Source organism: Octopus sinensis, linkage group LG4 (assembly GCF_006345805.1).
Source record: "Octopus sinensis linkage group LG4, ASM634580v1, whole genome shotgun sequence".
NCBI classification, from domain to species: domain Eukaryota; kingdom Metazoa; phylum Mollusca; class Cephalopoda; order Octopoda; family Octopodidae; genus Octopus; species Octopus sinensis.
In genome coordinates this window covers 19,893,607-19,919,623 of record NC_043000.1, presented here as the reverse complement: position 1 = coordinate 19,919,623, position 26,017 = coordinate 19,893,607, and the positions used below count along the sequence as shown (strand labels likewise).

Genomic DNA, 26,017 nt, shown 5'->3' with positions numbered 1-26,017 from the left:
GATCTGGTAGATGGAAACTGAAAGAAGCCCATCATGTGTGTGTGTGTGTGTGTCTGTGTTATCCAATGTGCCCTTCCTTCTGTAAGATATTGGTTTCAAATCTTAGCACAAAGCCAGCAATTACAGGGGAGGGGTAAATCGATCATATTGACTCCAATACTCCACTGGTACTTATTTTATCACCTCCCCCCACCAAAAAAAGAAATAATATGAAAAGCAAAGTTGACCCAAGCAGAATTTGAACTCAGAATGCAAAGACAGATGAAATGCTGCTCAGTATTTTGCCTGGTGTGCTAACAATTCCGTCAACTTGCCGTTTTCCTTCTGTAAGATATTAGGGTTTGATTTGAGAGAGATTTGTCTCCTGTTTCTAGCAGGTTGAGCGACCACATTGAGGCTTCTTTGTTGACTCATTCAAATAAGCTGTAACTTACACCCTAAACCTTTACGTAGCAATGTCACCACATATATTTCATTCAACTTTTTTGTTTAATTGAAAACTTTCCTTTGTTCATATAGGAAACCTGTGATCAATGCATTCTAGCTATGACCATCCCATTTTTTTGCATAATCTGTGACAAAATTGTGTCATTTCCTTTTTGAGTGGTAAGATGTAATTTGAACAAGATTGGCTACTTTTACTTTTAGGTTGAGTGACCACAGAAAACACTTGGGCTGTGTTCAATAATCTTTACAGGTTCTCCTGTGCAGGAAACTAACGGTGATATAATACTAACACTATTGTGTAATTAAAGACTGTTTATTTTTATTTATTGACGGGATGGTTTATTTGCTGGAGCAAATGATGATGATGATAGTATTAATGATTTCTATATTTTGTTACAAGAATAAACAAGAAGAGAAATGTTACAGCAAAAATACTATATTATTTCAGTACAGTAAAATAATATATAGAAAAACATTGGTGCAGGCATAGTTGTGTGGTTAAGAAGTTTGCTTTGCAGCCATATGGTTTTGGATACGGTCCCACTGCACAGCGCTTTAGGCAAGTGTCTTCAGCTATAGCCCCAAGCCAACCAGTGCCTCCTGACTGAATTTGATAGACAGAAACTGTGTAGAAGCCTGTCATATATATGTATGTATATATATATATATGTATGTATATATATATATATATATATATATATATGTATACTAAATAAATGTGAGTGTATGTATGTATGTATGTATGTACGTACGTATGTATGTATATTATTGAAAGGCTCTGAAGCAGTGTGTCCTTGAGAAAAATGGATTTGATTTTTGAAATGTACTTCCCAAAGGAGAAGGTTTTCAGTAAATATTAATCAAAAAACATAATTTGTTATGAGAAATAATTCAACTTTCAGATCACCAAATCTTCCCATCTCTATGTTTCCTATCTGTTTATTACACTTTCCCCCTCTTTATATATATTTATCACACTCTCTCTCTTTATTTTTCTGTACATGTATATCTCTCACACCTGTTGCCCCCACTCCTCTCTTGATATGACAGGTAATTGCTTTCATTTTGTTTAAAATGTCATTGATGTAATGTTTTTACTTTCATTTTGTGATAGACAGTTATCATGCAGAAAATGCTAGCTTCCAAATCCTATTTTCTGATTGTGTAAAAATGACCAAACTTTAAATCTTAGTAATATTAAAAAAAAAAAAATTCTGGAATAAATGAATCACAAAATTGGTTTCAGCATGAAAAGTTAATGTCTGCTTCTGAACTGCTCATCCAACCACCTAAGTACTTGAAGTCTTCAGTAACATTTAATTTGGAACTGCTCAAAGCAATTAGTTCAGTATCACTTGATTAGTTGAAAGACATGTATTCCGTTTTCTTGACATTGTGTGCAGTCTTATTTTAGCTGCTGATGTTTCTACTCTGCTGAGCTTGATCTGTTTCATTAGATATGAGTGCTGTATCCTCAGTGAAGTCAAGATCAGGAAGGCACAGCCTGTCACAAACTAAAGAAAGTCTGGAACTCTAAATTGCTCAGGCAAATCAAAATCATTGCAACTGTCAAATCAATGCTATTATATGGCAGTGACGCATGGACACTGACAATGAAATTATCAAATGGGCTAAATGGATGCTACGAATGGCCCTAAATGTGAAATGGCAGTAACATATGACAAATGAATACCTTAATGGTGACCTGCTGAAAATTAGAAAGAAGATCAAGAAACATGGCTGCAATTGTCTGGTCACTGTGTGCACCACCCTGAGCTGGAAGCATCCAAATTAATCTTGTGGAACCCACTTCATGGTGATGTAAGAAGAGAAAAGCATTATCACACTTACATCAACAACTTGATTGCAGACGCTGGCCTGAAATGTATCCAGGATATCGAGGCAGTAAAGATGGATTGAGAAGTGTGGCAAGTAGAATTTGTTGCTGCAGCCTGGGTTGGAACCTGGTCATAATAATAATAATAATAATCATCATCATCATTTAATGTCCATTGTCCATGCTGGCATGAGTTGGACGGTTTGATCAGGGCTGGTAAGCTGGAAGGCTGCACCAGACTCCAGTCTGATTTGGCATCATTTTCTATGGCTGGATGTCCTTTCTAAAGCCAGTGTCTCTGAGAGCGCAATGGGTACTTTTACGTACTGTTGGCACGGGTGCCATTTGCATGTCACCAGTATCTGCCACAACTGCAATTTTGCTCAGCTTGGTGGGTTTTCTTTTCAAGCGCGGCATAATGCCAAAGGTCTCGGTCATTGCCTCCATGAGGCCCATCACTCGAAAGGAACTCAGCCACTTTGCCTTCGTGAGGCCCAATGCTCAAAAGGTGCTCTTTATGTACATTGGTGCCAATTACATGACATTAGCATCAGCCATGACTACGATTTCACTTTGCATGATGGGTTTTCCCAAACACAGCATATCACCAAAGGTCTCCGTCACTAGTCATTGCCTCTGTGAGGCTCAAAGTTCGAAGATCATGCTTCACCACTTCGTCCCATGTCTTCCTGGGTCTACCTCTACCATAGATCCCCTCCACAATTAGAATTGGCACTTCTTTACACAGCTGTTGTCATCTATATGCATCACATGACCATACCAGCACAGTTGTCTCTCTTGTACACCACATCTGATGCCTCTTGTGCCTAAATTTTTTCTCAAGATGCTTACACTCTGTCATACATGCACACTGACATTGCACATCCAGTGAAGCATACTGACTTCATTTCTTTCAAGCCTACACATGACCTTGACTGTCACAGCCCATGTTTCACTGCCATGTAGCATAGCTGTTCGCACACAGACACCATACAATCTGCCTTTCACGCTGAGAGAGAGGCCCTTTGTTGCCAGCAGAGGTAGGAGCTCTCTAAACTTTGCCCAGCCTAATCTCTAAGAGCATCCACCTCCACTACTAGGAAAATTACATCAGTATACCAAATTTGAAACTTTTCACTTAATTTTAATATTTCAACATCTGTGACTGAAACAGAAAAAGTCTTCTCTTTCTATCTGTCTCTCTCTCTGTCTTTTATGCTTTTCTCATTGTAAACTTCACTCTCTCTCTCATTCTTTCTCTGTATATGTATATCGCTCACACTGAGTGTGTGTATATTTGTATATGCATTTAGGTATGTATATGTCAGTGTGTGTGTATGTAAGGAATTTCATTAGGGCAACAGAGTCAAAAGACCTTCACAAAGCATCAGTGGCGAGCTTATGAAACACCTGAACAGAGAAAGAATAAACTTGATGATATGCAAACATGAGCTTCTATTACACATTTTCAGTAGAGACCCCAGCAGTAGATGCATCACTTAGATGATAAGCACACAAGAGCCATTGTTGCATAGACTCAGGAGACAGTGTCTCATTTCAATTCAAATGATTGCAATTTCCAGTGAGTCTTAGTTTTGCCATGACCATCAACAAGTTACTGGTTCACACATTGAAGAGCTCTGCTTCACCCATGGATGTTCAAAAGTAGGAAGTAAGAAAAGTCTTTACATCTATCCACCAAATGGAAGAACAAAAAACTTTGTTTATCAAGATATTATAAATTGCCCCAAATAATGCAGAAATCTCATCTGGTCAAATGGCCTATCCATTGGGGAAGACATGGAATAAAAAATGATTGAAATAAAGGCATTCTGTTGCGAACATTGTTCAGCAATGACAGGCTACTCAGCTATAGAAAAAGAGAGAGAGAGAGAGCGTGTGTCTTTGTCTTTATATGCTGTTTGTTCCCTACCACTGCTTCGCAATCGTCCCTGTAACTTAGCAAAAGAGACCAATAGTATAAGTACCAGACTTAGAAAAATTAGTACTGGAGTTGATTTGTTCAACTAAACCCTTCAAGGTTGTGCCTGCAGTCCATTGACTAATACAAATAAAAGATAAAATAAATGAATAAATGTTGTGTAAAACGGTCATCCTTATACACACGCAAAAGGGAGTCCTCATCTAGTAAATAGCTTCTCTCTACTACTAAAAAGATAATTGAATTGGTGAGCTACTGATGGCCTGTATCAGCAAAAAGTGGATAGGAATTAAACTGAAGTGCCTGAAACTTTAGTCATTCTTGCTCTGCATTACTCACTGTAAATTGGTGAATATCTTCAACAAATCTGCAAAGATTCTATTTGACATGTTTCTGCTAAAAACTTTCTGTTTTTCTCTCATTTTTAATTTTCTATTGAAGAGTGAAAAAAATTTATCTCTTGAAATTCCTTGAGATTCTTCTCTCATGTACAAATAATACTGAAAAAAACCCCCAAAAAAACAACCAAACAAAAACTGTCCCCCCCCCAAAGAAACAAAAAACAAAACAAGAATATCAAGATATCAAGAATTATTCTGCTGACTAGCATTCCTTTTTTTTTTAAGCAGTGCCTTCAGCTATAATTTTATAAATTTTCAGAAGGGCCTAACTTTTCTTGTTTGTTTGTGTGTGTATTTGTACATTTTTTTAAGCTTTCCAATATTTTTATTTGTTCTCTTCAGAGCATTTCAAGAAGATCCTAATGATTTCCTAGCATCATTCCACTTGGCATTACAATTAGCAATCCAACGACAGGTCAGTGCCTTTTTCTATTTATAATCTCTGTCAACTTGTTTCTTCTGTTACTATATATAAAAATTACGTGAAATAAAAAAAATGTCATCATTTTATAACTGGCAGTGGTAAAGCATTATAAGACTTAAATTTTACTTACTGCTAAAGCATTTGTTTACTTTTTTATTCATATTTTATTATTCGTTCACTTGGAATACAAGTATAGTTTACATTAAATCTTTAAACACCTTTTCTGACTTTAATTCAATGCCCTTTATATTTCCCGAATGTCCCGTCTGTGTTTTTTGTATCGTCTTCTAAATGTTTTGCGTTCTTGTCCCAGTTTGTATTTTTTTACACACACACATATATATGTGTGTGTGTGTGTGTGTGTGTGTGTGTGTGTGTGTGTGTGTGTATGTGTGTGTGTGTGTATGTGTGTGTGTGTGTGTGTATACATACATATATATATATGAGTATATATATATGTATGTGTGTGTGTGTGAGTGTGAGGCACAGTAGCTGTTAGGCACAGGATTACTAACTACGTGGTCATAAGTTCACTTTTTACTATTGTACTTGTGTTGTACTCTATGAGTAATGCACCCATCCAGCTCCCACCAGTTTGCTCGAATGAACAAAAAACAGGTTTCACTTGTTAGTGGTAGGAAGGAAAGACATCCAACTGAAAAAATAATATTGTATCTCTAAGTAAAAAAATCAAAAGACATTCCACTCATACAAACATTCAAATGTAACATATTCATTGAGTTTCAGCTATGTATTTGCCATCTCCAGGGTAGAGAAGTTAAAGCTTGGTTATGGTTATGGTGTTGTTAAACAATAGGGCGAACATTTTATAGCTTGAGAAAAAGGTGTAAATGAGTTGTAGTTTGGGTTACAGAGTGGTTATTTAGCCTTAAGGTCTCTTAGTGCAATATGTAGAGAATGTGCCCTTGGTAAATGCTTCAAACTGAAATTTTTAAAACACCTGATCTGGTTTGTAGCATCATATAGGCATGAACCTTAAAGGTAGCGAACAGTAAGTGACTGAGGGCATGTGAGATGATGTGCCAGAAGTAAGTACTGTGGATTATTTGGGCGGCTTGTGGAATAAACAAGTCAGTCCTGGAGGAGAGTGGAGCAGAATGAGAGTTGGTGATGATGGTCAGATGGTGAGAACTGCATTATTTTGGCCATGTTATCGAGGTTCAGAACCACTGTGACTACCTCCCCCCTCCCCCAGGAGCTTGGTGGGTAAAAAAATGGGCTCACTAGTGACAAAGATGGTTAGACTGTGAAACTGCAATATTTTGGCTTTTATCAGAGCTCAGAACCTCTGTACTCACATACTTAGAGTCTTGGTGAACAGAAAATAGGCTCATAAGTGACAACAATAAAAACAGAGCCATGACATGAAGGACTGGATGGGGAGGTCCCTGCAGAGTGTATGACTTCAGAATGGAACTGCAGTGTGTGGCGATGAATGGTTGGTTGTGACTGAGGGTTGGAGGGCCTCAGCCATGAGGACGGGCATACTTGTCATCAATGTATTTCCTGTAACCATTATTAATGGCTTTTCATTACTAAGCTTTCGCAACACATTTGTTTGTTCTCTAGTAACATCATGGAGATAGAAATACTTTTCTGGCACTTAACTGTAATAATATAAAAATATGTTTAAAACAAAATCTAACACCCTAACCTCCTAAGCACATTATCTATCTCTTTGAAAAGCAAAGTATTAGATGATTTATGTTCATTCTGAAAGATACAGTGTCCCACTCTGAAAGAGAGAAAGCGTACATATATGCCTTTTTCAGTAACATTTCAAAAGATGGTCTGGTAGGAGCCTAGCAGTTAGGAGGTGAATGTATGGCGTGAGTGTATGACATTAGATTTCACTTTAAATACTTGAGCTTTTAAGTTATTATAGTAGAAGTGCTGGAAGAATGTTTCCAGCTTCATAACATTTCTACCAAATAGATAAAGGTGTGTTGTGAAGAATTTCTAGCAAAAATACTTATTAATAATATGGCAGAAATCTTCTAAGGGATTTGCTATGGATTACTATCACTTAACCTTTTTTAATCTGGCAAAATGGATAATCCCTCAAAATAATCTGGCACGAGTTTGAACCAAAGATGTTGGGAAATTGGTGGTGGACATGTACTTCATTGGTAATACTTAAATCCATATCAAGTCTGACCTTTTGGCTTGGTTTTGGTTTTGGGTATTTTAGGTATGTCAAGCTTCATCTTTTACATATTATAATGTGTATAGCTTTAAAATGTTTGCACTATATGATTATTGATAATCTATCTCTTGTATGATTGCCTTTAGCCTTTATTATTACATTATGCTTTAAAATTTTTCCATTTATATTATGAGGATGATGGAATTATATATATATATATATATATATATATATATCAATTATATAGGATTTATATCTATATAGGATTTTATCAAGTACCTAGCATGTAAAAACCAATTTAGGTAAAAATTAATACAAAGTATTTAATTTTATAAATATAATCATAAAATTATGATAGTAAATCCGCATGCTAGAAAAAATGCCAAATGGCTCTAAAACTACTTTATTTATCACATTTGATTTGGGTGTAAATTTAATCTAAAGATGTCTGAAAGTAGATGGATAATTTTCTTAAAATTTTAGTAGGTAAAAATAGGTGATATAGAAGCAGTAAAAGTATCATCACGATCCTTGCCATATTGTCAACTTCATCATTATTATCATTCCATATTGGTATGGGTTGGACAGATAGGCTGGGACCAAGTCAGTTTTTATATAACATTACTGACCCTCCTAAATGGATCAGAGAACACTTCTCACATATAGGTCCCATTTTTGGAATGTTTTTTTTACAATCATATCTATTGTAAGTTTTACTAAGATACTCATATGTGTACTTTAAAATTATAGTGGTTTGTCCTGGAACATTAATATATGTTCTTTAAAATTGTAGTTTAGAAGTTCACTTTGCAATCCATTTAATTTAGGTGGATCCCTCTGCATGACTTTGGGTTGACCAATACCTTGTGAGTGAAATTGGTAAATGGAAACTGTATGGAAGCCTGTTGTATACAGCTGCGTATGTGATATGTGTGCATGTATGTGTGCACATGTGAATTTTCCTCCATGTGTCTTTACATTGACACTGATTGATCAGCAGGTTTGTTTGTTTTATATCCTGCACAAAAAACAGATAGGGTGGTTTAAGGTCCAAAGACTAGTGGAATGAAGTATCTACTTGAAAACAGATCAGAGTTAGCATGAGGAAGGGCATACAGTTGTAGGATACTGCCTCGAGAAGTCTCATCTATCCTGTAACTGCATAGAAAAAGCAGACATAAAAACAATGGTGATGGTGATAACGTTTATGATGATAATTTCTACTGAAATACCTACCTATGTTCTTCAAAATTACATATCTACTAGTTTGTACAGGAACATTACAAAACGAACTTCCAATCACTAGTGAACTTAAAAATTTCCTTGGTGTGACATTATTGAGAGTTTTTAAACATTCTTGCAACTTCATACCTCATAATTAAGTGGGATATATGGCTTGGTTAACTTATCTAATTATTAGGCTATAAATATAACCTGGTAAAAATTCACCTACAGCTTTAGCAAGTTTACATTTCTAGTTGATAACAGCTTCACTGGAGTCAATAAAAATGTTCAAGCAGACTTGAAATTATATGGTAGTAGCATAGAGGAATGTTTTAGAATTTTGACGGGTCATTAAGGATGCATTAACTTTATAATTAATTATTTTGATATATTGAATATCAATGTTGTTTTTGTCACTATTTTTATATTTTTTATTGCAATAAATATTCTTAATAGCTATGGGAAAATATGTTGGTGCTTGGGTATTCAAGATAGTTACGTAAGGTTTATTCCTATATATACAACTGGATTATCCTAAAAGTATGTATTTCAAATTTCTGCGAAAGCTAATTACTTTTATATTTTGACTTCCCCAGTGATGGGTTAAGCATTTCTAATTCAACTTTCTGAGTCCTTTTACTATATTTAAGTTAGATATTGTAATATATACGTAGGTTTAGCAGGATTTTTTTGTATTGAGTGAATTTGTGATGTGATAGATTAATAAGTATTTAATTGGGGGTTCCTTTATAACATTTGCTGAATTATTTTGTAACATGCTTCTTTCATCTTACCTGTGTTTGTTAGAAGGCTGTTGAAATACTTGAAATTGTGATGCATCTTTTTGGTTGTGCTCTGTTGATCAGTGGACTGGAAAATTTAGCAATCATTTTAAAGACGAACTATTCACATTGTCTAAATGTGCATTTAGTTTGGATAGGAAGAGGCTTTAATATATTTGTTATGCTTAGAGAAGAGAGGAAATTAGCTGTGTTTTTCTCACACACACACACACACACACACACACACACACACACACATGCACACCATCATCATCATATGTCCGTTTTTCCATGCTGGCATGGGTTGGACGGTTTAATAGGAGCTAACCAGCTGAAGGGCTTTTCAAGCTCTATGACTGTTTTGGCATGGTTTCTCTGGCTGGATGCTCTTCCTAACACCATATATATATCATATCATCATTATCGTTTAATGTCCGCTTTCCATGCTAGCCTGAGATAAACGATTTGACTGAGGACTGGCGAACCAGATGGCTGCACCAGGCTCCAATGTTGATCTGGCAGAGTTTCTACAGCTGGATGCCCTTCCTAATGTCAACCACTCCGAGAGTGTAGTGGGTACTTTTACATGCCACCAGCATGAGGGCCAGTCAGGCAGTACTGGCAACGGCCATATATATATATATATATATATATATACCCACACACACACATAGTCCTGCTGTGAATTGCTTGATGCCCTCAATAGTGCAAGTAGCATGGAAATGGCAACCAGTCCATGCTGTTAGGTGGTTGTCGTTAGGAAGGACATCCAGTCATAGAAACAATAACAGAGGAGACATTGAAGCTTAGTTCAGTCCTTGGATACATTAGTTCTTGGATACAAGATGATGGTCATGAACCCCCTCCATTTGATAGATCGGTACCTCCAATGCTTCGATTGGTCATCACACGGGATGAAGTCGAACGCGTTATTCAAGGCCTCTATGTCAACAAGGGTGACGGCCCTGACGGCATACACCCACGAGTTATCAAAGCGTTGGCTCCGGTCATCTGCGAGCCCTTAACACGTCTATTCAATATGTCATTGGCGACGGGTGTTATACCTGCGGACTGGAGAACAGCGATAATCTGCCCAATTTTCAAGAAAGGGAGCCACGAAGACCCGCTTAACTAGCAACCGGTTTCCCTTACATCAGTAATCAGCAAGATGTTCAAAACCATCCTTAAGAAAAGTATGATGCTCCACCTCCAAAACACAGCCTCTATCTCTGATTCCCAACACGGCTTCATGCCGAAGAGATCATGCTTGACCAACTTACTGGTAATGGAAGAATTTGTGACACGCATCCTCGATGATAGTGATGCTGTTGACATCGTTTTATTGGACTTTGCAAAGCTTTTGACTCGGTAAACCACCGCCTATTACTTGTCAAGCTTCAAGCATATAGTTTCCATCCGGATATTGTATGATGGGTTGGTGCCTTCCTCTCAGATCGCTCCTTCCAAGTCCAAGTTAATGGTTCGCGGTCCGACGTCTCCAGTGCGAGCAGTGGCGTGCCTCAAGGTTCAGTGCTTGGGCCCTTATTGTTCTTAGTCTTCATAAATGACTTGCCCGATGCCCTCATGCAACACTATTTGCCGACGATGTCAAACTGGTCGCTCCTCGCGATGATATAGAGGATCTTCGTCGATGCCTCCACCAAATTTGGAGATGGTCTAACGAATGGGACCTGTGTCTGAACGTGTCAAAGTGCTGTCATCTGCCTGTTGGCTCTCCTCCTGCAACTCAACTTGATTTCGAGCCAGGTCGTCTGCTGCTGGAGAGGACTGATCAGGTAAAGGACCTGGGTATCTTGGTGGATTCCTCCTTTTTGCCTTCGGCCCAGTGCGTCCATGCTGCCAACAAAGCACGCGGAGTTCTGTTCTTGATTCAACGGTCATTCGGAATGCTCACAGCAGCCATATTCCTACCACTCTATGTCATGCTGGTGAGACCCATATTGGAGTACGGGATTCAAGCCTCTTCTCCTTATCTCCTCAAAGACATACATCATCTCGAAAGAGTCCAGAAGCTGGCTACCCGCTTCTGGTTCTCGGTCTCAAGAATTTGTCTTATGAAGAAAGGCTGAAGATGCTCGACCTTTATTCCTAGGAAAACGCCGCCGCCGTGGTGATCTCATTCTTGCTCACAACATCATAAGTGGAAAGTGTAACCTCTCGAAAGAGCTGTTCTTCACTCCTGCTCCAGAGCGTCGGCTGCGGGGTCATTCCGAAAAGCTCTATCTGTGACAATTTCATCTCAATCGAAGGAGAGGGGCTTTCTCCGTCCGGGTTGTGGATCTGTGGAATAAGCTGCCAGACGAGATAGTGAAGATGCCGACGACCGCTCGGTTCAAAGTCTCCCTTGACCACAAGTGGCCTGAACTCTTTACCTGAACACCACCCTGTACATAACTCCATGTCCCCCTACATGGCCTTGCTTTTTGCTTTTTGAGCCAAAGAATTAACTAACTAACTAACTAACTAAGTTCCTGTCAAACCGTCCAACCCATGATAACATGGATGTTAAATGATGATAATGATGAAGATGATGATGATGATGATGTGTGTGTGTGTGTGTGTAGCCACACAGGCATGACTGTGTGGTAATAAGTTGCTTCCCAAGCATGTGGTTCTGGTATCAGTTCCACTATGTGGCTCCATGGGAAAGTGTTTTCTACTATTGCCTTGGGCTAACTAAATCCTTGTGAGTGGATTTGGCAGACAGAAACGGAAAGGAGCTTGTGTGTGTGTGTGTGTGTGTTGTGTGTGTGTGTGTGTGTGTGTGTATGCATGCATGTATGTGTAAATATCTATGTGTGTGTCTTTGTGTCTGTATTTGTCTTTTTCCCCCATCACTGCTTGACAGCTGGTGTTGGTGTGTTTATGTCCCTATAATTTAGCAGTTTGGCAAAAGAGACCAATAGAATAAGTACCAGGCTTAAAAATAAGTCCTGGGGTCGGTTTGTTTTGACTAAAATCCTTCAAGGGGGTACCCCAGCATGGTGGCAGTCAAATGATTGAATCAAGTAAAAGATATACAGGGTGCAATGGCTAAATTGTCACCATTTTATATTTTTCATTTCATGCATGCACATTGTTTCTTTTTGATTTTGTCAACTACACAGTATAGTAGAGTCAGTTGGGCACTGTCTGTGAGAAAAACAGCACCTTCACACTATTCACTCTGCCAGAAATTTGGAAACGAAATACTGTACTGCTCGGCATTTGTGCTTGAAGCTACAATATGAACATTTCAGAGTGTTTGGGTGTCAATCTGAGTTCAGTGCAATCTGAGGACATATACCAAGAGTGATAAAAATCAAACATCCAGTCAACATCATGGTGTTTGGAATGATCACTAGTGATGGTGACATTATGCCTCCATTCATCTTCCCACATGGCCTCAGACTCAACATGGAAGCCTACATCATGTGCCTGGAGGAGGTAGTGCTGCCTGAGTCAAGAGGGTGGCTGCTGGAAGACCCTATGTCTAGCAACAGGACTCTGCATCATGCCACACAAGCAGGAGAACCCAGTCATGGCTGTCAGACAATTTCTGCAACCACAAAACCCTAACATCTGGCCAGCTATCTCCCCTTGATTATTATGTGTGGGATGCAGTTGAGTGAGAGACCAACAAAACTCCTTGTAACACCAAAGATGAACTGAAGGCAAGGATTATGGCAGCATTCACCAACTTAAACAAGGAGACTGTTCAGAAGAGTTGCAGGAGATTCTGAAGTCGTCTGGAGGCTGTGGTTGAAGCCAATGGCAATTTTATTGAATAAATTTACTCTTTAGTATTTCAAGATATTTTTATGTAATTTTGGTAAATATATCTGTTAAAATGAGATATCAATGTTATTTTCATTTCTGCGTAATTTAGGTGACAGTTTATTCACCGCACCCTGTATATTGTTGACATGTCTTATCAAATAATGGTACCACAGTATAATTCACTCTGTATTGAGTATAGTTCAATATGGTTATTACTAATGAAAATAGAAGGCAGATTGTATATAGTACTTATAGACCAATCAGTAAACCTAATATTGAACACAGCCTAATGTAGTTGCCATTAAGAAAAAATGTGCTTAAATATCTCCTGAACTGAAAAAATGTTTGGAGTATTTATTCATAGCATATGCGTGGCTGTGTGGTTAAGAAGCTGTGTTGCAGCTATGTGGTTTCAAGTTTAGTCCCTCAGTGAGGCCTCTTGGGAAAGTATCTTCAATTATAGCCCTGGGCTGACTGATGCCTTGTGAGGGAATTTGGTTGATGGAAACTATGTGCAAGCCCATTGTGTGTGTGTGTATGTGTGTGTGTGTATGTGTTTGTCTCTACCACTGCATGACAAACAGTATTGTTTTATGTCCCTGTAACTTAATGGTTTGGCAAAAAAGACTGATAGAGTACTACCAGACTTGAAAAATAAGTACTGTGGTTGATTTGTTCAATTAAAGCCCTTTGAAGCTGTGTCCTAGCATGGTTGTAGTCCAATGACTGAAACAAGTAAAAGATAAAAGTAGAAATTTGATGAATAAGTGATGAAATCTTGTTAGAGTTTGTGAATTCGATTTCAACTTGAGTTCATATGTACACATATATGCATTTAATGACATATAGAAGCTAACTTCTTCAAAATATCATATTTTACAATAAAGTTAAAGGAAAGATGATGTTAACAGTCCCAAATATTTTCCCATCAGTTCTGCCATAAGATATTTCAACAATTTAGCTGTATAAAGTAGATCAGTATGTTCATGCTCACATAATTTGAATGAATCAGCAATTTGAAATATCTCCATGTATTATTATTATTATTATTATTATTATTATTATTAGTATTAGTATTATTATAGCTGGTTATGTTGTATAATGCTAACCACTCACCTGTGAAATTGTATTGCTACTTATTTTCAGCTTAGTAGATTAGATGTGCTATGTAAATTAAAATGTCTTATCATGGGACAGGAAAGGCTTGAGATAGGTTTTTAAGCTTATTTTCTTTAGGTGCCAGTAATTGAGCCTCCTACCTATGTATTTACTATGCTTGTTTTTTTTTTATATTCCATTTGACAATGTTGCTTTTTAGGTATGAGAATCTTGTAGTCTTTTTAAAGATTTGTTGTATTTGCCAACTTTTCAGTAGACAAATTACATTTGATTCATTGAGCTACTTAGATATTTCAGCTCAAAACTGTTCAAGAGGCATTGCATGTAAAGTATCAAAACAGGATTTTAATTTGTGACTTAGAATTTGAACCTTCTCATGAGTTAGGCTACTCTGACCTCACTTGGCCTTGATTTCTATCAGGTTTGAGGGTCAAGTTGTTATCACATTAAGATATCAGAATTTCTTCCTGGAACAATCTTTTATAGTTTGCTCTTGTAATACGAGTTCATTGGAATCTGTCCAAGATTTTCAAATGTATGATATTGCTTGTTTTTTTGGTTAGGTGCCAACATAATTCCCCATTTGATGTCTGTTGTTTGTTTTGCCTGTTTACAAACTGCTGCAGGCAGATGTCATTTTCAGTAACAAGTGATTTTGCTGACCTCTTTACTGGAAAAAGAATTTGGTAACTAGGTTTACCATAGCATCTGCGTATCTGTGTATGTGAACAAATAGGATATTACTTTTCTTAAAATATTGTAAAAACGTTTATCTGCTATACATTTCCTCAGCTGACCGATCTAGCAACCACATCTAAGATTGAGTTGGTATGTTAGAATTAGTCATTTGGCTATTATTAATTATTCAATCTTGGGTTCATTATACCAAATCTGGCAGTAGATGATAAGCTAAGCTGGAAGACATTATCAGAATGAATAATTGGCTGGAAGAGATCTCATTAATGAAAGGTAATTCTAATTAAAACAAAAAATTACAGGATTAATTATTACCATTTCAGCAGGGTTCATCTTACTTAATTCTTTCTCATTCTGTGTTTTTCACAATAAATGATAGAGGTAGGTTATGTCCTAGTAGTACACACTCTAATGATGACTTCACTTTATCTTGGTAACCTAATTAGTATTGGTAGAAAAGTCGGTAATAGTTTAGAGAAAAAGATTTAGCGGTTAGAAGATTAGAAAATGTTATTTATTTATAACAAGTGGATGGTTGCAGGTTTGTGTGTCAGTAGTGTTATTCTGTATTCTAGAAGATCAGTGAAGGCTGCACTTAAAAAAGAGATTATGTGTATTAATCTGGATATTTATTATCAAGAATTTGGATGTTTATTATTATGAATCTGGGTATTTATTATTATGCTGAGTTACTGAAGGCTGGATCTTAGGACTTACTGTGCCATGTATCTGGGAAATAAATCCTTTTAATTGAAACTGTTATGATGTTGGCCTGGGTGAACCTATTTTTCTCATAGCTTTTATTGGGATCTCTGACATTGACACAAATTGAGGGAAGGGACACTGTTGATTGAATCAATCCAATACATGCTTGGTACTTATTTTATCAACTCTGGAAGAATGAAAAGCAAAATTTACTCAAGCAGGAATTGATTTTGCAATGTAAAGAAATGTAATTAAATACTACTAGACGTTTTGTCTTGTATACTTTCAATTCTGTCATAATATTTTTAGACTTAACCATTTAGCATTTAAACTCGTGTTATCCAGCCCAAATATTCTATTTATGTTCAAACTGATCAAATCTGGTTTCATCCACCTACCCTACCGTCATTTTAAAAATAAACAATCACATCATCAAAATTTTGAAGCTATGAGATAATGCATGATTAAATTTAAAACGATGTTTGTAAATATGCATTACGTTTGACATAGAATTCTGAATGTTAATGGGTTAATAACTATGATGTACTGTTGACTGCACAGATGTAAACCTGTCCAAACCTCCATCATATTTAGTGGTGCACTTTACAAATCTATGAATATATTAATTAGTGAATGTTTTAATGAGCGATTAGGAAGTTGCACTCATGATTGCATGCATGAGCTTGGGAACAGGGGATGCAGGGGTGCAAGCGTACCCACTAAAATTTTGTGGGAAAGCAATGAAAGCACTTTTAACAGCCTCCTGCAAAACTTCATTGCCAAAATGAATGTGCATAGAAACATTTTTGGACTGATCTCAAACACTACTTTCCCATTATCGGATTTATCTGATTTGCTTGATGTACAAATATAATAATAACTAGCAGAAATACCCAGCATTACTTGGGATTAAAACAGCATAGTTTGTATATATATTACAGTTATATTGAAACAGTGGATACAGGAAAATGCAGCATTGACAACAAAACATTTGTGGAGTAAATAATGGGCTAATTTGACTAAACGACATATCATGTGTCCGTTTGGAGTATTCCAGGCCTAACCTGTCATGGAAAATTGGGGGTGGGGGTATGTGATTTTTGAACACACTGCAAAGCTGTTACTGGATATACTCTCCTTTGTGGTAGTTGGTGCTGTGTTTAACACAACCCATTGTCTGAAGTTTTGATACCTCCTTCGGGTTTCTTGTCCTACATGGCTCATAAAGTAAATTTCTAGGAATTGTGGTTGTTCATTTTTGGGTAACAGGGAAGCAGTGAGGTGATAGACTTGCCCTTGAACTTTGAACATTAGTGAAAATTCATGTTCAGCTATCTCCTTAGATGCACCAAATGATGTCATTTGAAATGCAGAGTTGTATTGTTTGATATTGTTCAGAGAATCTTTTGACTGGATGGAAGTGCTTCCAGAAGGTCCATAAGCGGTTGAGGAGTAGCTGGTAGCACTGGCAATCTTATCTTACTGCCTGAGCAGCACATGCCATTAATTTCATTTGGAAATTTTAAAGCTTTGCAGAAACTTTAATAAGAATGGGATGGATCATATCTGAAAGCAGTTCCAGGAGTTGTGAAGAACGAATTTGTAGTTAGTCTGTTTCTGAGAGCTGTTCTATTGGACCTCTGTTTAATAATGAAAACATTGTTTTAATGATTCATCATTAAGTGCTGCAGCATGCCATTACTGATCTTGGGAAAGTCTCATCTCCCTTCTCTCTTGAGACTCCATCTGACATGCTGCAGCATGCTTTTGCTGATCTTGGGAAAGCCTGATCTCACTTCTGTCTTGAGACTCGATTTGATGTGCTGCAGCATACGTTTGCTGATCTTGGGAAAGTCACATCTCCCTTCTGTCTTGAGACTCCATTTGAGGTGCTGCTGCATGCCTTTGCTGATCTTGAGACAGTCTCATCTCACTTCTGTCTTGAGATTCCATTTGATGTGTTGCAGCATACATCAGCTGATCTTGGGAAAATCTTATCTCCCTTCTCTCTTGAGACTCCATTTGACATGGTGCAGCATGCCTTTGCTGATCTTGTACGTAGTTTGTTTCTGAGAGCTGTTCTATTGGACCTCTGTCTAATCATGAAAACATTGTTTTAATGATTCAGCATTAAGTGCTGCAGCATGCGTTTGCTGATTTTGGGAATGTCTCATCTCCCTTCTCTCTTGAGACGTGCTGCAGCATGCATTTGCTGATCTTGGGAACGTCTCATCTCCTTTCTGTATTGAGGCTCCATTTGTGGTGTTGCAGCATACATCAGCTGATCTTGGGAAGTCTCATCTCCCTTCTCCCTTGAAACTCCATTTGATGTGCAGCAGCATGCATTTGCTGATCTTAGGAAAGTCCCATCTCTCTTCTGTCATGAGACTCTCGCCTTTGGTTTTCTACAATCCTCCTTGCTTTATACTTGTTTCTGGAGAGAGTATGACTTTTCTTCGGTGGCATACACTGACACACCATTCCTCTGTCATGGCCTTAAAGTTGGAAAGTTGCTGATAGGTGGTAGACTTAATCCCTTGATCTGATCTTTGGGTGCTTTTACTGAATGCATGCAACCCCATTGCATGAGACTCCTTTGCGTGCATTCAAGCTAGGTCACTGATTAGGGGATACTTTTCTCCCTTCCTTTTATCAATCTTGAAGGCCCTGAAAAGGGTTATGAGCACTGCTTCCTTTCCTGACTAAGCAAAGAAAGAAAAACAGTGTCTGCTGGATGTGAAAGTTACATCCAGCCTCTTTCAATCTCATGCTAGTAATACTTAACAGAGACCTGACTCTCAATGGAAATTAGTGCACAGTTAAATTGGTAGCATTTGTAGTGGATTACAGAATATATATAGACATCTCATTATGTTCTGATTTCAAATCTAGCTGTGGTCAGTCTTGTCATTCTACTGGTACTGATAAAATAAATGCCTGTCAAGTATTAGGATTGATATAATCAATTATGTCCTTCCCCGAATTCGTGGCCCTGTGCCTATGTTAGAAACCATTATTATTACCATTTTTATTGGCTATCCATATTGCCTAACCTGTACTGAATATAACCCAGTTTTATTATCATCATTATTGGGTTTACAGACAGTATCATCACCAGTAGTAGCAGCAGTCATCATCATCATCATCATCATCATTATCATTAAGTATATCATCATCATCATTTGGTATATGTTCTTATTGACTAAATATATTGTTTGACATTTCTCATGTCTCAGTTTATTTATGAATCTAACATTTTCTTCTCTCTAAGATTTCTGATGCTGTGCATTTTGTGCGTAATGCTTTGAAACAGTGCAGCGATCATATTCATTCTCTACATCTGCTTGTGCTGCTGCTATCTGCCCAGAAGCATTATGAAGAAGCTGTGCAGTTTCTTGAGACAGCTCTACAAGAATATCCTGAAAACATAAGGTAACAGTTACTATTTTTCATTCTTGTTTTCCTTGCCTTCTACACTTTTTCCAATGCATAAACTGTGCTGAAAAACACACACACACGCACGCACGCACGCACGCACGCACACACACACACACGTGTGTATATATATATGTATATATATATGTGTATGTATGTATATATATGTGGAGGCACAATGGCCCAGTGGTTTGGGCAGTAGACTTGCAGTTGTAGGATTGTGGTTTCGATTCCTAGACCGGGCGTTGAGAGTGTTTATTGAGTGAAAACACCTAAAGCTCCATGAGGCTCTGGCAGTGGGTGGTGGTGAACCCTGCTGTACTCTTTCACCACAACTTCCTCTCACTCTTTCTTCTTGTTTCTGTTGTATCTGTATTTCAAAGGGCCAGCCTTGCCACACTCTGTGTCACACTGAATCTCCCTGAGAAGTATGTTAAGGTTACATGTATCTGTGGAGTGCTCAGCCACTTGCATGTTAATTTCATGAGCAGGCTGTGCCACTGATTGGATCAACTGGAACCATCGTCGTCGTAACCGACAGAGTGCCATAATGTGTGTATATATATATATATATATATGTATACACACACACAAAAGTTGTTGGAGCAGATAATTTATGTTTGGATTCATCCCTTAATATATTAATTGTTGTTCAGACCCAAGTCAACCCTGATCATTGTTATTGTTGTTGTATAATCCCAAGCCAACGCTGGTCTGTCTGAGCTACTGTCAAAAGTGCTTCATTCATGTCCATACTGTTTTTTCCTCAGGTATAATGGCTCTAGGACTGCATAATCCTAACTGTCCTTTTTTAAAGATGGTTTGGTGTGATTTGAGAGAGATTTGGCTGCTTTTACTAGTAGGTTGAGCAGCCACACACCAGTACCCTTGTCCCAGTTACTTAACTGATAAATACTAGAGGTATATTCAGTTTAGATTCATGGGTAAAATGTCTATATTTCTCCTTATTTCTTTTATAAAGAATGGCTCTACTCCAAATGTTACAAACTTATTCTATTTTGAAAAGTTTACTGACTTGATTTTTGCCCCCACAGACCATGACTAAATGTTCTGAAGTTGATCACAGCAAGATTTGAAATTACAACATTTAGAATAATGTGTCTTGGCTGGAAGTGCCATAAGATGCTTAGGTGTAACTTATAAGCACAAGTGTGGCTGTGTGTTTACGAAGCTTTCTTCCCAACCAGTGGTCTTGGGTTCAGTCTCACTATGTGGCACCTTTTAGTGACTTCTTTTATAGTTCTGGGATGACTAAAGAGCCTTGTGAGTGGATTTAGTAGACAGAGACTGAAGGAAGCCTGTTATATATGTTTGTGTGTGTATGTGTGTTTGTGTGTGTTTGTGTGTGTGTGTGTGTGTTCACATTACATGATGGCTGTAAATGAGCATCACTGTCATACATGTGATGTTGTTTGTTTCCAGTCTTCTGTGAAAAACATCTGGCTATGAGGAAAGTTGGTGACAAGAAGGGCAACTGGCCATAGAATATCAGCTTCAATAAATTTCATCTGACTCATGCAAGCATGGAAAAATAGTTGTTAAACAACAATGATGAAGATGTATAAGCCCATTCGATAATTTGGTTCTCTGCTTTGTTAGTTACCAAATGCCTTTCTTTGGTTGTCTGAAGTTTATGTTAAAACTGTGAGATGTAGGATAATAATTTAGTTGATAGGGAATCATTTACAAAGATACATTCTTGTACACCTCAACTTGTTAACAAGGCTCTTCAAAGGCCTTGTTATTCTCTGGTTGATTAATATCTGTTTTCTATACAGCTGGTTGACAATCAAGTTGTGTTTCTTCATATATCAACAGATGGGTAGGAAGCAAACCTGGCATTGGTAGGGCTCTGATCAATTTGTATTAGTTGAAAGCTTTCAGCGGAGTTGATCATCAGAACTTGGCAGCAGTCCTAAAAGCAGATGGTTTTTGATCCATTTCGGATTCAAGCAGTGCACAGTAACTCATGCTTGGTGCTTGGAGTAACAGCCACCTCTTAGAACTGTTTCATATCATGTGCTTAGTTCGTCTCTTCTATGTGTTCTGGTTCTTGAGTCATTGCTGTTGATGACTTCGCTGTAATAGTGTAAAATAGAAAATAAAATTCTCAAAAAAGCCATTAAAAAGTGTAAGGAAGGAGGGATACAAACCTTCTGCAAAGGGAAGATGCTCTCTGGTGAAGAGTCATTTTCTGTGAAAGTGATCCTATCTTTTAGGAATAAGAGCACCTTTCTGGTGAAGAGGAGTTTCTCTCTTATGAAAGAGCTACTCATCTTCTTTCTTCACAGTCATTCAAAATGTCAACAACGGTGCAATAGAAGACTCCAATAAAATGCATGAAGACAATCCAGATGGAGTGCTGACTGGTTAGGAGATGGTACTTAACTCCAAAGAACTGTGGATAACTGTGCATATTAGCAAAAATTATTTGGAATATGTATCCCATTTTACATATAAACTATCCAAAGGAAGGACATCGGCTATTACTCAACTGCTCTAATCAAGGAGTTTCTCACAGAGAATTCTGGAATCAAATAATTAGAAGTATGCCAAAGAGTGAAATATAATCAGAGCAATGGGGGGTGCCCTGATAATGCAAATGAACTGTTCCCTCTCTCTCTCTCTCACACACACACACACACACACACTCTCTCTCTCTCTCTCTCTCTCTCTCTCAATTAGTAGATGAAAAGTTTTTAAATGTAATTATGTAAATATTCTGTTTTATTTTTGTTTTATTTCAATTCATTTCCTTATACAATTTGAAGACCTTCTGTCACTGTATATAAATAAACTAAGGAACAATCCTTCATTTCTTCTTACTAACCTGATTGTTTTTACCAAAATATTATTCTGTACACTACCTAAAATGTTTTATACACATATATATATTTATAAATTTTGATTTAACCCTTTTGATACCAATCTGCCTGAAATCACCTTTGGTCCCTGTTTTAAAGTGATCTAAATTAAAACATCCCATCAATATTTCACATTAATTTGTGACTGAGTTATTTTATTAGTCTTCATTATTTTTAAAATTGATTAAAAGGCAGAGTACTCATCAACAAAAATATGGTAACATAAAGATTAATTATTGTCTGTTTTTTTTTATACTTTATTTATTCCATGCAATTATTTTTTTAATAAATTTTTAACTTGGTTCATCATATATTACATGTCTTTCCCTCTTCCTCTCAAATTTGTAAAATTGCATATCCCACCCAACACACCTCTGTAAGCTCTGGACTTAATGTTCTTTGCATTTTTATTGTATTTCTTCAAGCCCTTGTGGTTAAGAAAGAATAGATTATTATTATTATTATTATTATTATTATTATTATTATTATTATTACTATTATTATTATTATTATTATTATTATTATTAGTAGTAGTAGTAGTAGTAGTTGTTGTTGTAGTATTAAGGTGGTGAGCTCTCAGAATTGTTAGCATGCTGGGTGAAATGCTTTGCGGTATTTTGTCTGCCACTATGTTCTGAGTTCAAATTCTGTTAAGGCCGACTTTGCCGTTCATCCTTTTGGGGTCAATAAAATAAGTACCAGTTACACACTGGAGTTAATGTAATCAACTAATCCCCTCCCTGCAAAATTCCAGGCCTTGTGCCTATAGTAGAAAGGATTATTATTATTTACTTCTCAGAGCTCTCAATCTTACTTGCTCTGTTAAATTTTTGTGAGTGGACTGCAACCTGTTGTCAAAGGTCTCACAAAGTCTCTCAGGGTATCTTGCTATGAATTATAAAACTTAGGACCTAAATGTTAAGTATCATGGAAGATGCTTAATACTCAAATACCAATCTCAAAATAACTCACTGTCCCCCATAGAGCAGTTTTTTAGCACGCTCTACCCTCATGTCAATTCCAATTTCTCTAACATATTTCTTGAACTTGGTTGTTAGTTCTCCAAGTGCCTTACAACTACTGGGATGGTAGTTACTCTTTTCACTGCCCACATTTTTGCAATTTCATCTTTTAGTATTTAGTAACTTGTACTTCTCTGTCTGTCTGTCTGTCTCCTTGTGTAACTTCAACTGTAGCACCATCTATAGGCAATAGTCCTTGCGACTTCTGAATCTCTATGCTTACTTAAAATCAGCTGGCCTTGGATGTTAATAGCATTATTATTATTATTATTATTATTATTATTATTATTATTATTATTAAGGCGGCAAGCTGGCAGAGTCGTTAGCACACCAGACAAAATGCTTAGCAGTATTTCGTCTGTCTTTATGTTCTGAATTCAAATGCTGTCGGGCTCAACTTTTGCCTTTCATCCTTTCAGGGTTGATAAATTAAGTACCAGTTATGCACTGGGATCAATGTAAACGACTAGTCCCCTTCCCCCAAATTTCGGGCCTTGTGCCTATAGTAGAAAGGATTATTAATATTATTATTAAGGTGGCAAGCTGGCAGAATCATCAGTGCACTAGATGAAATGCTTAGTGGTATTTCGCCTGTTGCTACATTCTGAATTCAAATTCCACAAAGGTTTCATCCTTTTGGGGGTCAGTGAAATAAGTACCAGTTGAACACTGGGGTCGATGTAATTGACTCATCTTCTCCAAAATTTCTACCCTTGTGGTAAAATTTGAAACCATTATTATTATTATTATTATTATTATTATTATTATTATTATTATTAATAATAATATTATCTAAACATTTTACAGTTTGTTGCTAACTAAAGCTAGACTTGAAGAAGTATGTCTTGGACCAGAAGAAGCTTTGGTTACGTGCAAACATATGTTGAAACTATGGAAAGATTTACATGAAATTCATCAAGAAGAGTAAGTATATTTGTATTTTCGCAAATTTTTTTTCTTTGTCTGTTTTCTCATTTGATGTTGTTACGTGGTCATCCATATGAAAGTAAAGATCCATGGCATTTTGTTGCTAAATCATCACATGGAAAGAGACCATAAAAAAATGAAATATCTGAATGGAAGATATATTGTAATATGTGTTTCTTTATGGGTTCCTGATTTGGAATTCACTACAGATATTATGTTGGGTCCCTGTGGGAAAAATTCTAGATCTCTTACTTCATGTAGAGAATAAAAATAGGTTTCTAGAACTGCTGGAGAAAAAAAAAAATCATTTGTGATAAACTGTTGCTATATTGCAGAGTTTGTTTCTCATCTATTTAATATTTATATAGCTCCTTCTCTTATACTTTTGCCACCCTACCTTCCAGGGCTGATAATCTTGTAAACTGCATGCTAGCGGCATAAAAAAAAGTACCTAGTACATGCTGCAAGGTTGTTGGTTTTAGGAAGGGCATCAACCAGGAGAATTCATCTACGAAGCAATTGCCCCAGCTCCCCTTCAGGGTTGGCAAAAGCGATGTGGTGGACAACGAAAAACCTGGCTGATGACAGTCAAGGCTGATCTGGAACCTAACCTAGGCCCCCATATCTACGGCATTCGGTTGGAGATCACGTGGTTGTTAGCCTCAAATTGCCAGGTTTGGTCGGTGTTTGAGAGAGATGCAGCATTGAAGATGAATGAAGCCAGCTCAACACACCCGGGTGAATGCTGTCTCAAGACAAGAAGACAAGAAGGGCATCTAGCCAGAAAAACCATGCCAAAGCAGACACTTGGGCCCATTGTATCCTATCAAACCATCCAATTCATGCCAGCATTTTTGTGTATCTGATAGATTGACATTTTATTTTTATTGTAAACTGCTTGATGAGAAAGAAGATGCCTATTGTATTTTGTTCTTCAAGTCTCTTCTAAACTTTAAGGAAATAGGGATTACTAGTTGTAGTTAGTAATGTTCACTGTGAACTGCTTCAAGTTAACCCTTAACATAATAGACTCGCTGATTTTAATCTGCTATTATAGTTGAGAGGCATTCTCAGAATTTCATCTACCTTTACATTTATTTGCATGGTTTTCCTGCAGAATGTTGAAAAAAATCAATAAAATTGACCCAGTGTAGTATCAGTACCTACTTTATTCATTATTGACTCTTATACATTACTCGTATCTATTCAATACTATTGATGTGACTATCTTAGTCATTAATCATTTCTGAGCACCATGTTATTAAACCTTATTACAACAACAACAGCAAAATTTTTTTTTTACTATTCATTTATTTATTTTATCTTTTTATCATTTATTTTGTAGTGGTTTTGAATCACAGTCAAGAGGACATATCGATCGAACAGCATTTGACAAAAGGAGTTTAGCTCAAATGCAACTGAATGAAGTCAGTGATCGAGATTCTGGTAAATGCATTATTATTATCATCATTATTGTCATCATTATCATTATTATTATTATTATTAATATTATTATTATTATTATTATTATTATTATTATTATTATTATTGTTATTATTATAGATGTTATTGTGTGATTCCACTGTACATGTACCTGTGTGTAACTCTGTGTAGCTTGGGTACACAGCATGTTTTGTCTTCTTCCATTTGTGGGCTTTTCAATTATATTGAAAGTATTTTACGTAATATATGTTCAGTGCCTAATAGTATTATTTTCTGTATTATGATGTAAGTCTTAGTATTTTGGTTATGTATCTGACTGTTGTTTATTTTTTTATTATTATTCTCAAAGCAACTTTTATTGTGGGAGATTGTTTCTGTTTTTATATCATTATTATTGTTATTTTTGTTTTTGTTTTGTGTATGTATGCGTATTTTCTTTTACTGTTGTGGTGAATCCATATAGCACCAATACCTAATTCAGACTACTTCACCTGCATTGCTAATGCTCCTGGGGGAAGCATGAATGTCGTAAATCCAAAACCTGTGTGAAAAATTGAGTTCTATATAAAAAGCCATTAATATCATCATCATCATGCTCACCATCATCATAACAACCATCTTACATTTTTCACTCTGGAGGTTTCTAACCTGTACTGATATTTTTAGTTGGTATCTCTGAGTTTTCGGTTGTCACTCAGAAAATAGATTTAAAATGTGTGTGTATATATAAATATATATATAGTTTCCTTTGACACAGATAATGTCACCTGCAAAAACTAAG

The 26,017-nt window shown here is 36.8% G+C and overlaps 1 protein-coding gene across 1 annotated transcript in view; it reads left to right on the top strand.

The window, feature by feature from the left end:
• The window catches only part of LOC115210728 (tetratricopeptide repeat protein 7B), a 176,438-nt gene that overhangs the window by 93,935 nt on the left and 56,486 nt on the right, over window positions 1-26,017 (top strand). Inside the window, exons 12-15 of the mRNA XM_029779438.2 lie at window positions 4,970-5,042; window positions 18,796-18,956; window positions 23,674-23,790; window positions 25,139-25,239. Coding sequence (XP_029635298.1) covers window positions 4,970-5,042; window positions 18,796-18,956; window positions 23,674-23,790; window positions 25,139-25,239 — 452 coding nt within the window. The remainder of the gene's footprint in view (window positions 1-4,969; window positions 5,043-18,795; window positions 18,957-23,673; window positions 23,791-25,138; window positions 25,240-26,017) is intronic.